Source organism: Polypterus senegalus, chromosome 8, assembly GCF_016835505.1.
Source record: "Polypterus senegalus isolate Bchr_013 chromosome 8, ASM1683550v1, whole genome shotgun sequence".
In the NCBI taxonomy this organism is placed as follows: Eukaryota; Metazoa; Chordata; class Cladistia; order Polypteriformes; family Polypteridae; genus Polypterus; species Polypterus senegalus.
Genome location: NC_053161.1, coordinates 143,007,106 through 143,021,202, shown reverse-complemented (window position 1 = coordinate 143,021,202; position 14,097 = coordinate 143,007,106). Strand labels below are relative to the sequence as shown.

The following is a 14,097-nucleotide window of genomic DNA, read 5'->3' as shown; positions in this document are numbered from 1 at the left end:
CGAATATGATTTGCTCTACACTCCCTTTTTTTCATTCCATAAAGCAATGCAGGCAGTGTGTTTAGTAGGACAGATGGAGTGTCTTACGTGTGAATAGATTGCACTAGCGTAAACTTTTGTATTGCAATGTGGAGGGGACTGAGCCTCATATAGGGAGAGTTTAATTTGGCTCACTTCATTTTAATTTTCATGTCAGTGTGTGGAGGCATCACATGATCATAAATGTAGCGCAGTTGACCTCACAATTGCAACGATATTATCAATTGCAACAATGTTAAAATGTGGCGAGTCCATCTTGCGTTATCCCACAGCTTTTACTGTCTCTCTATAGTGTAGTTTGCTTTAAATTCAAGTATACCCTTGTGCTAGGATTATGCTTTTGATTTCGACTTTCTTTTGCTCCTGGCTTACAGTTAACATCTTGAGCCCTTTTGATTTTGGTATAATCTCACGTCTTGGACCCTTACCTAGTTTGACCACATCTCAGTTTGTGCTATCGACTGGTTAATTGAAATCTCCCAGCAACCTTTTTGCATGTTGAATGTGCCAATATCCTAACACTGGATCCTCCAAACCAGCCATCCACTGTGGTTTTTGTCTTGGATGGCTCTCTGTTTAGAGTGGCAGTAAGGGGGTAGAGAATCAGTGTTACTGTAGTGCTACAGACAGGAAAGCCAATGTAAGCTTTTATAGGTCTGCCATTGCCTTTTCGTAGTGAACATCATTCTAAGGTCCTTTCCAGGCACAGAATAATTTATTTAACATGGCAGGGGCATGCAACATGACTTGAAGACAGTGAAATTGAACTTGTAGCTCTTCTTATTTACAGTCCAGTGCCTTGATGACTAGGCCACACTGCCTGCTGATTGATGCTGCCACTTGCTATCAAAGGCACATTATAGACTCTGAGAGACTTAATTTAATGTAAATTGCTTTGTAAAGAAGTGTCTTAGGGTGGTCTTGTGAGATATGAATTGCATTGTTAAATGCCATAGTCAGTCAGTCAGTCAGTCAGTAAATTGAGAATATGTCGGCAAGACACTCAAGATCAGAACTGTTCTGGTGTCTTACCCCATGATAATTAGTATACTGTACGTGTTTGTTTTTAGGCTTCCCATCTTGAGTCGCTAGGTGCTAAAACACATGGGTGGAGTACATTATTAAACAACCTTTGTTATAAAGCTCTTTACAGAAATCCATCATTGCGTTAGAGACTAGTTATTAAGGGAAATTACTATATTCCACACCCATAGACTCGTTGCTTAAATAAGCCCAACTGCTCCACCCTTTTTCATTGTTAAGAAGCTTTAGATGCAGGAAGATCAACATTTTCAAGTGGGCATTTCTAGAAATGAGCATGTGTTCTTCACACTTGTCAAAAAGCAATGGGTTTGAACTGTCACGCTTCAGGTATTTTGTATGACCTACATGCCGAATTCATCATCTTCTTCACTATTGATTTCTTTGCAAAATCCTTTGTCCTATTGCTTGCTTAAACATGCTACATCAAATAAAAGCAGAACCATTAATTAGCAAAGTTACACACACAGCGTAAAATAAACACTGACTGACTGCGTAGCTGGGTAGCGCTGCTGCCTCGCAGCAAGGAGACCTGGGTTTGCTTCCCGTGTCGTCCCTGGTGGAGTTTGCATGTTCTCCCCGTGTCTGCATGGTTTTCCTCTGGGCGCTCCGCTTTCCTCCCACAGTCCAAAGACATTCAGGTTAGGTGCATTGGCGATCCTAAATTGTCCCTAGTGTGTGCTTGGTGTGTGTGTGTGTGTGTGTGCGTCCTGCGGTGGGCTGATGCCCTGCCCAGGTTTGTTTCCTGCCTTGCACCCTGTGTTGGCTGGGATTGGCTCCAGCAGATCCCTGTGACCCTGTAGTTAGGATATAGTGGGTTGGATAATGGATGGATGAATGGATGGATGACTGCGCAGCTGAGACCTTTGTGACTGTGCTACTGTGAAAACCGCTGTTGTGTACCTGAGAGTCTTGTTTGGTTTGTTGGCATGCCCCATAGTCCACTGTCTACACAAAACCCAGGTAAGCTGCAGCTCTGACTGCACCAACAGGTGTCATTACTGCATCAGGAGTACATGGCGTCTGTACAGTATGTGATAAATCACGGCACATATGGCTCACAGCTAGCCCTATCATTCACATGCCAATGTGAATTGGCAGCACAAGAGACAGCAGTGAGGGGAATAGTATGCGCTGGCAGGATGACTTAACAGCTTACAGGGTGCTTGAGATAGGTGAACCCTACTATGCACACAAACATCTTCCCTGACGTATGGGAATTCAGCTAGTAAAAAACTGGAATGTGCAGATGATGCAGTACAAGAATCTTGACCGGGAAACCAAGGAACAGAAAATGGTATGATGATCCGTGTCCACTCGTAAGAAACACAGAACCCTGAGGGCAACTGCAGCAGAAGCAGGTAGTTTTTGTGTTTTGATTCACTTGGCCTTTACACAATCCTTTTATGTGAAGAGGCACAAAACCAGTAAAGACTAACTGTTTTGTAAATGGCTTCATTGTCGTGTTCACTGTCCATACACTTATTTAACTAATACAGTTAATCCTGATTCACGCCATTGCTGTTTAGCCAATAAAGGCAAAATATTAAATAATAGGTGACTGAATCCTTTCAGCTAAGACTATCCATCCATCCATTATCCAACCCGCTATATCCTAACTATGGGGTCACAGGAGTCTGCTGGAGCCAATCCCAGCCAACACAGGACGAGAGGCAGGAAACAAACCCCGGGCAGGGCATCATCCCACCGCAGGGCACACACACAGACACCCACACACCAAGCACACACACTAGGGACAATGTAGGATCACCAATGCACCTAACCTGCATGTCTTTGCACTGTGGGAGGAATCCCACACAGACACGGGGAGAACATGCAAACTCCACGCAGGGAGGACCCAAGAAGTGAACCCGGGTCTCCTAACTGTGAGGCAGCAGCGCTACCCACTGTGCCACCGTGCCGACTATACAAATACAATGAATGGAATTTTATTTTATACCTTAATGCAGGATTTAATAACGATTTCACATTTTAAGTGTCAACCTAAAATGACTTTCAAGAAGTACAATCCTATGGAATTAACTTTGCTAAAATTAAAAATTCACTGCCCGAGGAAGCCCTCTTTGTTTTGACTCGTACTGACATCTCGAGCAGACCCTCCAGCTCAGCCCCCAATGACCTTCACTGAGCCTCTCAGCCCCTCTACTGGCTCACTCAAAGGCTACGTGAGGCTGCCTGTCAATCTGTTAACGGAAAGGACAAAGGGAAATAGCGAGCACCGTTGAGCAGCTACTGTTGAATATGACAAGTGCAGTGGAATCAACTTAATAAAGCGCCTCTGACAAGACTAGAAATGTTTGTGAGTTCTGTTTAGTGCTGAATATAAAAAGAGTTACACGAAAAAGGAGGTTAGTTGATTGCTTTTATAAGGTGCTGTGCAGCAGCATGTCCCTATGATTAGTGAATTGTTGCAGCACACATTAGGAAAACCACTATCAAATACAGAGTGATAGTAAAAATAAGAAATAAAAATAAAAAATAAGAGACACTAAATACACTGTATTGATTATGTATCAATTGACTGCATTATCTAATGTTCTCCCACAAGCCCTCATTATGACAAGCACTATACTTTGAAGTATATTCATATAAATATCTTTTTGACAATGCTGATGACAAAACGTGCTGTAAGAATCCACCACTTTGCAAGAATCTTGTCAAAGAATGATACCATATAACAATGAAGAATTCATGCTTTGTAAAGTGCTTTGCTACATCACCTGCTGCCATTTTCACATCAAGATGACTTGTAAACACTTTGTCAAAGTGCAGAAAAAAGAATACTAAAAAAATTGGGTTTGAATCCCAACAGAAGGTGGCGTTCTCAAGCAATCCTCAAACCAAAATAAGTCAGGAAGGTTTTATTTTATTATAAGGATACACTACACAAGGAAGGGTAAAATGCAATGAACAGACAAGATTTTACATAAAAATAAGAACCTTTTGCCACTGGTGGGCCTTACTCTGCAGAACTCGCACCCCCGTTTAACAGGTCAGGTGTCTTCTGAATTTTCTCACCAACATACAATAATAACAACCACTCCTTTGCCACAGCTTGAACTACCTCTGGCCTACCTTCATCACACCAGTGAAGCTCTTGCTAAGTCTCATCCGCCCAACTTGAGGAGTGACTGGATAGACAATACAATACAATTTATTTTTTGTATAGTCCAAAATCACACAAGAAGGTACACAATGGGCTTTAACAGGCCCTGCTTTTTCACAGCCCCCCAGCCTTGACAAGGAAAAACCAAAAAAAAAAAAAAAACCCTAAAAGCGAAAAAAATGAAAGAAACCTTTGGAAAGGCAGCTCAAAGAGAGATCCCTTTCCAGGTAGGTTGGGCGTGCAGTGGGTGTCAAAGAGAAGAGGGTCAATACAATACACAGAACAAAACTCAAGTAATCCTCAATACAATATAATACTGCAATAGAAATATTACAAGTACAGAGCAGAATTTAACAGTAGATGATATCACCTAATATGATTTGGATTTGGATTGACCACCTCGGGGATAAACTCAGGGGTCAGAGGTGGCTTTTGGATTCCCTGGGGCCATTGTTCTAGAGGCCCTGGGTGACCTGCTGCCCTGATCCACAGGTCTTAAGTAAAGGGGATGGCAAACTTGAGATTATCAGAAACCTTTATTACATCTTGGAGAATTCTGCTCTGTTACTCACAATATCTATACTAGATATTAAATTGGAATGACTAACTCCAGAACCCTTCTCCCAGTGAAAAGGTACTCCTGCTGATGGTGATCCAGCACTACATGCTAAACATTCTCCATCATGGCATCCTGCAGTTCAACTCCTCTCCTGTATATCACACTATTTTCTGTTCCCCTGTTTTGGACTGGGACACCATTCAAACTGTAAAAACAAATTTTCCTGAAGGCTGTGGAGTAATAGAATAGAACAGAACAGAACTTTTTTTATTGTTACTGCACAGATGTACAACAAAATATAAGTGTGTCCTCTGAATAGTACATACAATATTATAATAACTGCGGTGGGCTGGCGCCCTGCCCTGGTTTGTTTCCTGCCTTGCGCCCTGTGTTGGCTGGGATTGGCTCCAGCAGACCCCCCGTGACCCTGTGGTTAGGATATAGCGGGTTGGATAATGGATGGATGGATATTATAATAAAAAAAAGAACAAAATCTTCAACAGGTTCATCATATGCTCTGCAATTTAAAATATGCACATGCATTAATATAAACCAATAAAACACTGAAGGTGGAAAAATATAAATAGTAAATAGTGGAGAAGTTCTGTTTTACACAGATTGCAACATCTCAAGAGACACATTGAACTTTTGTCCCATTGATGCCATGGGTGACAGTGAAAGACCTAAGATCAGGGGTGTCCAACTCTGACCCTGGAGAGCCGCGGTGGCTGCAGGATTTTGTTCGAATCCAGTTGCTTAATTAGAAGCCAATCCTCACCAATTTATTTTTATGGCTTGTTAGGGTTTTAACTCTACTGTGTCAATTTTTGTAATGTTTTTGTAATAATGCTTGTATCATCCAAGTGATTTGAACCCAAAAACGGATTAATAATTTTCAGTCTTTCACTTTCTCTTTAGTTTCCTTCCGAGTACTTAATTAAACCAAATAGTGAATGATGACTACACGCAGGTGGAAATGGAGACAAGCTACATGGAGATCTGCTGGTCTATTTGTCATTTGCATCTTATTGCTAACAAGGAGTAATTAAAACAGTGACTGTAGCTGTTTAAGACTGAAATAAGCAATTAAGAGTTCAAAATCTTAACAAACGAGACAACTAAAATGGAGCAGAAAAATGGAGCTGGAGCAGTAAGTGCTTCATCAGCAATGAATGATTTCTCATGAAGCAGTTGGGTTGGAACAAAAACCTGCAGCCACAGCGGCCCTCCGGGACTGATGTTACTCAGCCCTGAGTCTTAAATAGCAAATAAATTAAATGAAGTTAATTAGTAGCAAAAACTAGTCACTAATTAAGAAAATGAATTAGAATGAAAACCTGTCGCCAGTGTGGCTTTCCAGGATCGGAGTTGGCCACCCCTGCATAAGATCAAAAGCACTTAGATGCAATAAACTGTTATTTAACAAAGTTTAGTTCTCTAATAGTACTTGGGTAGAAGCTTTTCAGTAGCCTGGAAGTGTGTGCCTTAAATAAAATTATAAACACCTCCCAGAAGGCAGCAGAGTACAAAGGTGGTGGCCTGGGTGAGATGGTCCCTAAAGATTTTTTGGCCATTTGTAAACACTGAGTTCTGTATATGACCGTTAGTGACCGTAACTGGGTGTTAGTAATTTTTTGTGCTGATTTCATGACTCTCTAAAAAGCCTTCTTGTCAGCCACAGAGCAGCCAGCAAACCATTCCAGGATGCCACAGGTAAGTAGCATTTACACAGAGCAGCGATAGAAGGACACCAACAGCTGCTTGGACAGGCCAGCCTTCCTCAGCATCCTTAAGAAGTTGAGCTGCTTCTGTGCCTTCTTCACCAGAGAAGTTGTGTTAACAGACAATGTGAGGTCCTGGGAGATGTGTGTGTCAAGGAAGTTAAAGCTAGGCACTCACTCCACTATGTCTTCCTCTGATTTATAGAGGAGCAGGTTCCTCTTCCTGTCCCCTGAAGCTGATAATCAGCTCCTTTGTTTTGGAGGTGTTGAGCTATGTCTGTCCACGCCACCGTGTTGGTAATTCAGGTGATATAGCAGTCATCAATGGTTATTCACAGTGTCAGAGGTACCTGAATCCAATCATGGTCTTTGTGTGGAGTTTTCACGGCCTTCTCCATATCTACAGTACATGGGTTTCTACTTTGTATGCTGATTGCTTCTCTCACCACAAAGTTGGCCAGGTTATGTTAACTGGCCAATATTTATGCTTGGATGTACTCTTTAATGGACTGGTGCTCCATCCAGGCTTGAGTCCAGCTTTGCGGTCTTTGCTGCCAGGACAGGCCTTGGCTCTTTAGACACAACAGTGAAACTTAATATTGCATACTGCTTTTCTTGGAAGACAAATTAACAGAGCACTTTAAAATCCAAAATTTGTTATTTAGAGTGAGGACTGTCACTAAAAGCTTGCATGTGCATGGTTTTATGTGTATGAAGTGAGTGCAAAAGATATTGCACTGAAAAGTGCTCTGGTAAAAATGACACTGTGAAAGGCACTATAAAATCAGTCTTACTTGGTAAACAATGTAAAGCTCATTGTGAGTTCAAATGAAGATTTATTGATTTTCCTGTAAAAAAGTTTCCTAATCCAGGCCGTGATCTTCAGCTGTCTCTGGAGCAGTTCGCAGCTGAGTGTGAAGCAGCTGGGATGGGAATCGGCACCTCCAAATCCGAGACCATGGTCCTCAGCCGGAAAAGGGTGGAGTACCCTCTCAGGGTTGGGGGAGAGATCCTGCCCCAAGTGGAGGAGTTCAAGTATCTCGGGGTCTTGTTCACGAGTGAGGGAAGAATGGAGCGTGAGATCGACAGGCGGATCGATGCAGCGTCCGCAGTGATATGGGCTCTGCATTGGTCTGTCGTGGTGAAAAAGGAGCTGAACCGTAAGGCAAAGCTCTCAATTTACCAGTCGATCTATGTTCCTACCCTCACCTATGATCATGAGCTATGGGTAGTGACCGAAAGAACGAGATCGCGAATACAAGCGGCTGAAATGAGTTTCCTCCGCAGGGTGTCTGGGCTTTCTCTTAAAGAAGGGTGAGAAGCTCAGTCATCTGGGAGAGACTCAGAGTAGAGCCGCTGCTCCTCTGCATCGAGAGGAGTCAGATGAGGTGGCTCGGGCATCTGATCAGGATGCCTTCTGGACGCCTCCCTGGTGAGGTGTTCCGGGCACGTCCAACCGGGAGGAGGCCCCGGGGAAGACCCAGGACATGCTGGAGGGACTATGTCTCCCGGATGGCCTGGAAACACCTCGGGATTCCCCCAGAAGAGCTAGAAGAAGTGGCATGGGAGAGGGACGTCTGGGCCTCTCTGCTCAAGCTGCTGCCCCCGCGACCCAACCTCGGATAAGCAGTAGAAGATCGATGGATGGATGGATGAAGTTTCCTAATGATGTTTATCATAAAATGCGTTACTTGAAATCTGATTATTTTGTTATGGGGCTTTTGGCAATATTGTGAATTGAGCAGCATCAAGTAATGCTTAAAGCTCATGCAGAACGGCAAAGACATGGAGTTTCATTGATCACTTCTCATTGTGAAGTGTTTTCTGACAGAATTCACTCTAAATAGTGGGTGAATTTTAAAGTGCTTTGTGAATCTCTGCCCTGTAAAATGCAATGTATAAAATTAAGTTTTACTGTTTTGTAAAGTATTTTATTATATCACTCCCGATAAAATATTTAATATGCACTGAAATAAAGAATAATTGATTGTTTTTCTAAAGTACTTTATGAAAGGCACTATGTAAAATAGGCATTGTCTGACTTGGCAGCACTTCGACAGATTGAGTACAAGTTTCATACGGTAACTTAAAACACTAGATGAACTATTGATAGGCAGAGTACGACTAAATGGCGTTGCCCCCATTCTCTTTGGCATGACATGTGTGATGTCCACTTTAGCACTTAGGCCAGAGAGCTCAACTCTGAGACTGCATGCTTAATATCAACCCTCATCTCAATCAAAATAAAGTTTCTTAATGAAGGAAAAAGTCAAGAGACTGTTAAAATGGACGTTTCATGTGATGTACTGTTGGCAGCCCTAATATCTGCTGGTCTCTCGATCATAAAAAGGGCCTGTTGACTACAGCAAGGTCACACTCTTGCTAGCATAACACAAGCCAATCTTGGCCTGATCAGCAAAATTTGATGGACACGCTTATTCACCAGTTGTCATTCAAATGACCGGACACCCAAGAAATCACTAAGGAAATGTCTCCTCTACTGTTTATAATGAAATGTAGGCTCCAGATTCCTCACTCGATGCATCTGCTCAAAGCATGAGCTGTTTCTGTTTTGGACGTAGCCTTCAACAAAAGACCTGAGCACCCCTCTTAACTCTAAGGGACTTCTAGTAACAGACTTTGAACCTGAAAACAAGTTGTGATGGTGTAAAGTGTGGATGTCGTGCAGTCCAGCCTCGCTGTAGAGAGTAAGATGAGACCTTACATGGAAGCAATGCATTTGTCTTGCAGAACCGCTAACCCTGAAGAGGTCAAATTTTGTATTAGCAGAAGTATATTGCCATGGAAGACCTCAAAAAACACTATAACTGCAGTACTGATGGATACGGAAAAGTAAAACTGGATTTCAGAGTACATGGTGTGCTTTTCTTCTATGTCCACCAGTGAAATGTGTCTTTGAGATCCATAACTTTCATGATAAAGCTTCTCTGGCAGCACTTGAGACAAGAACTGGACAAAAACTCAGTATCATTCTACTTTGTACTGAGGGCTCTGATGTTTATACTGCATGTGACCTCATTGTGATGATAAAGGCCAGCAAATGTTCTGTATTAGTATTTCTGGTGGGGTGGATGTCCGGGGCTTTCACCCAGCCAGGGCGCCTCCATATTGGAAGGACTGGGGAAGAGAACATAAACAGAGCACTACCTCCCCTGGAGCACTAGACGGCAGCCACACTGGGTTGCTACAGACCCCAGATTCCCACAGGGCTCGTTGGGACTTGAAGTTTGTGGGCTGAGCACTATTAGGTTCTGGAGGTGCCCCAGGGGGTGCTGCAGTAATTGGCGAGCTTCTGCCACGTCCAGTTGTACTTCCAGATCGTGTTAGTGGACCACCTGGCGCGCTCACAGGTGTAACATAAAAGGGATGGCCTCACTTCTTTCAGAGATCCAGAGTTGGGGGGTGGAGGACAAAGCTTGCTGGAGGAGGAATGGGGAGAGAGAGAGAGACAGAGACTGAGAGAAGAAGAAATGCTGTGTGCTGGTGCTGATTTGTAATTTGTACTGTGCTCCAGGAAACGCTTGAGGAAGAGTTTCACCCTGTAAATAAAAGCTGTGTGTGTGAAAGAACTTGTCTGTCTGCATCGTATCTGGGGAGCAGGTGTGCCCCATATAGGTTATACTGGTTATTAGTTTTACTTAAACGGAAAGTACAAATTAATGGTTGTTAGGTAAATCTTCAGCGTTTATATGTTTCTTCTTCTAAATTACCACGAAGACAAAACTTGAGAGATCAAAAGCCCCTTCCATTAACACTTGTTGCATCTGTTGGTTGAAATGCCATGCCGCTGCTGCTGCTCCAGACTGTCAGTCAACAAACAGTATGTCACAAACATAAGCAAGCAAACAAACATACACAGACTGAGCCTCTGGGTATGTCACACTACACATTTTCGAGTCACGTTAAACTTAACTCGAAATGTACTGCATAACTAAATCTTTTTATTTTTTTTTTCTTCTTTTTATTGTTTTAGGTTTTGCTATAGCATGTTTATTTTTGATTTAAAGTCAAGATGCTGGATGATGTATACTGCCGTTTTTCAAAAAGGTGATGCCATCACATCACACACTGCAGTACCACTGGCCTGAAGGACTAGTTTAGGGCTTCTTTTCCAGACACTACATCAATGTGCAAAATAATGGTAACATTTTTTTACAACAAAATAGCAACAGTGAAAAATCGAAAAGTTAAATACAGTAAATCAGTTCTCTCTAAAGCTAAGATTTATTAAAACAAAATGCAAATATCTTTTGAGGGACCAATAGGGGTCCAGGTGGCAGCATCTTGTCTGGAGGGCGCCAGTATGGACGGGTTCTGTAGTGGCTGGGGGTTGGGGCTGTGTAATAATATTGGCGCAAGGACCATTGGAGTCCTGCCTGACCTTGAAGTGCTTTCCGGGGGTAACAGTTTGAGTACCAGAGATACTCCTGGGTCTGGAGTTAAAAGTGAGGAGTAGGGATTGGAACAGAGGAAAGAAAGTGTTGTGCAGAAGGTAATGTTGCCATTAAACCACTTGAATTGAGCTTGGGCTGCTGTGGTGCAATTGTGTCTGGGGCATGGGGTATTGATATGAGAGGCCACATTCTACACAATGAATGCAGGAAAAGTTAAGAACACAAAGTAGAACCTACACTAATGGGATCCTAGTATCCATTTTCATTAATTCATATGAATAAATTCTGCAATTTTATTTTGTTTATTAAGTGAGTGTGTTTAGGGTATACAGTGGCATATAGTCTAGCATGTTTCTGGCCCCACAGGAAAAAAAAATGATAGTGGTTGGCATTATGAGTCCAAAAGCTCTGCCAACAGGTATGCACTATTTCATTAAGGTCAAACAGCATACATAGTGTTCCTGGATCAAGATTCATATGCTTTTTATGAAGTACAAAGAGGACCAGCACCTGGGGGCTAGTGTCAGATGGCAGACTCGCTCCTTGGCACTCCAGAGCAGTGAGGTGTCATTACTGAAGTGAAGGCACTAAGCATAGTGAGAGTCATTTAATACTCATACTCATTTGTAGTGAAACATTTTATTACTTGGAAGAGTAGCAAAACAAGAATGGACCTGTTTTTAAAAAATTAATGCCACTCTGCAGTACCGCAGTTACCACATTAGGTTATTTTTATATGAGCAAAGGAAACACTTTGTGTTGACCTTTAAATGTCATCCATAGCAGCCTTCCAACTTCCTAAAGAGTGCCCTGAGAAAGGAACAGAAGAGTATGTGGTGTAAATAGCTGTGGCTTTATCTAACTTGGGAAATAGAACCTCAGCTGTGATATAAGTAACCATTATAATCCTATAAATGAGGGAGACTATAGAAGCCAGGAGATGTTTGAGAAGTTCTAAAGGTGTCTTGGTAGGAGCTGATTTTGGCTTTTTCCCTCTCCGCAGGCATGCCTTGCAGCTGAATGTGATCGCAACACAACAGCTCCTGGCGCTCGCCCGCCAAATGCAGACACTTGAGGCCTTCATTCACATCTCTACTGCCTATGCAAACTGTAACCGAAGACACATCGACGAGGTCATCTACCCCCCGCCTGTGGAGCCCAAGAAGCTCATCGATTCGGTGGAGTAAGTAGTGTAGTCCTTTCCTCCTTTTCTAGATGTGTTAATTGTGATGTCAAACAGATTGATTCAATCAAGATTGACAAATCTCCAGAAGTGCAGCCCTTATTTAAATTCACTGGGTGAATTAGTACTGCCTCTCTAAACCTTCTTATCCTAAGTTGTACCTTTGTTTGAAGAGATAATCCACTGAGTCAAGTTAATAAATTTAGAATAAATACAAAAACACATTAGTATGTTTAGTTTTTCATCAGTTGGCAGACTCTCTTCACCTACCTACCTATAGTTCAGTAGAGACATTGCCAACTCAGGAATTTTACAAGGTTTGTATCGCTTTGTTGTTAAACAATGTTTTTAAAGCAAAAGTGATTGATCAGTAACAATATGCCGATCTTGTACGATGACTGTCAGTCTCTTGATCAGTGCCGTTTTATTTTCAGAAAGGATTCCTCCTGTTTGAAGTGGCAGGTGAATTATTGTCAACAAAACACAGACACCTGAGAAATAAACTGAAACGTTACTTGTGATTTTTCTGACCATATGGTAAAGGTGTTGTTGACCAACATATTCCAGCTTTAGGCATTTGAAGTACATCTTGATATACAACAAGTGCAAAGAAATGTGGCACGTAAATCTTTACACACCCTTATTCAGCTCACTTTGTCACCGTTAATGCTGTGTGAACAGCCGCCGTTCACTGGATGAATATATGCAGTGGTGGACGGCTTCCTGTTTTAGAGTTAAAAGTTACCAGGGTTAAAGACTATTGTCAAGAATATTCATTTAAAAGTAAAAATAAACAAAATATTTTTTGTATTTTATTGTTTTATTTCAGTTAGTCTTTGCAGGTACTTTAATAGTTTTGTTTAGTTTTAGTTTTTCATTTTGGCTTTGTTAATTATTTTATTTCAGTTGATGAAAATGTTTTTTAATAATAGTTTCCGTTTTGATTTTAGTTTTCATTAACTGTAATAACCTTGGTGCCCAGGCCCCCCACAATAAATTAACATCCTCAGTCAGCCCTAAAGACTGGGCGGTTTGCTTAGGTAGACATCAAAGCACTGCTGTCGTTATCAATAAAGTATAACATGCCCCCCTGCAACACCATCTAATATTATATTTGCTTTGTCTAGCTCACAAATAAAGACATACAAAATGTTTATCAACATATATGCTAGATATCACACCACCACATCTTATGTCAGGCTACATTTCCCAAGCATACTGCACTCCTTGAGAAATAGTCTTTTATCTCACAGGCTATTTCTAGTTCAGAAACATACATACATTAAAAAGGGCAGCAAAGGACAAAACGCTCAAACAATAGAGAGGGAAAAAAGCACTTGATTTTTAATGCTGGTTTAACTTCTTGAAAGAAACAGCTGTGATGGCACAGAAAGGTGGCGTATCATCAGAACAAGAGTCTCTTGTCATTTTCATTATTTGTGTGAGTAATATTACCGTCTACTCCAATCAGATATGGCATTAGTGATATCTGTTTAAGCAATCTGACAAATGAGGGAATCATGAAATGCAGATTAAAACCAGTTCCGGTGAACTGATCAGCTGTACCTTCAGCAATTAGACTATTTAATGGAAAAGAGAACTGTAACAAAATAAGTACATTACAATGCATGAGTGTTGCTCGTTTTTTGCACCTAAGTAGGCTTTTTTATGAGTTATTGTGCATATTGTATTTGGTTATTTGCCTGAAACTCACATCATGAATTGACTATGTTTCAGTCTATTTTAACTGCTTATAAATGCAGTGTGTATGTCCATCCTCACTTTAGGGGAATCTGTGATCAGACTACATGTATGTATGTATGTATGCTGAATTTAAGATTTTAATGTTTTTAGTACTGTAGTGGGCTGGCGCCCTGCCCGTTGTTTGTTTCCTGCCTTGCGCCCTGTGTTGGCTGGGATTGGCTCAAGCAGACCCCCGTGACCCTGTACTTAGGATATAGCTGGTTGGATAATGGATGGATGGATGGAAGTTTTTAGTAATAGATAAAGCT

The 14,097-nt window shown here is 41.7% G+C and overlaps 1 protein-coding gene across 1 annotated transcript in view; it reads left to right on the top strand.

Annotated features, from left to right (window-relative positions):
- The window catches only part of si:dkey-97m3.1 (fatty acyl-CoA reductase 1), a 295,625-nt gene that overhangs the window by 181,054 nt on the left and 100,474 nt on the right, over nt 1-14,097 (top strand). Inside the window, exon 4 of the mRNA XM_039761871.1 lies at nt 11,906-12,085. Coding sequence (XP_039617805.1) covers nt 11,906-12,085 — 180 coding nt within the window. The remainder of the gene's footprint in view (nt 1-11,905; nt 12,086-14,097) is intronic.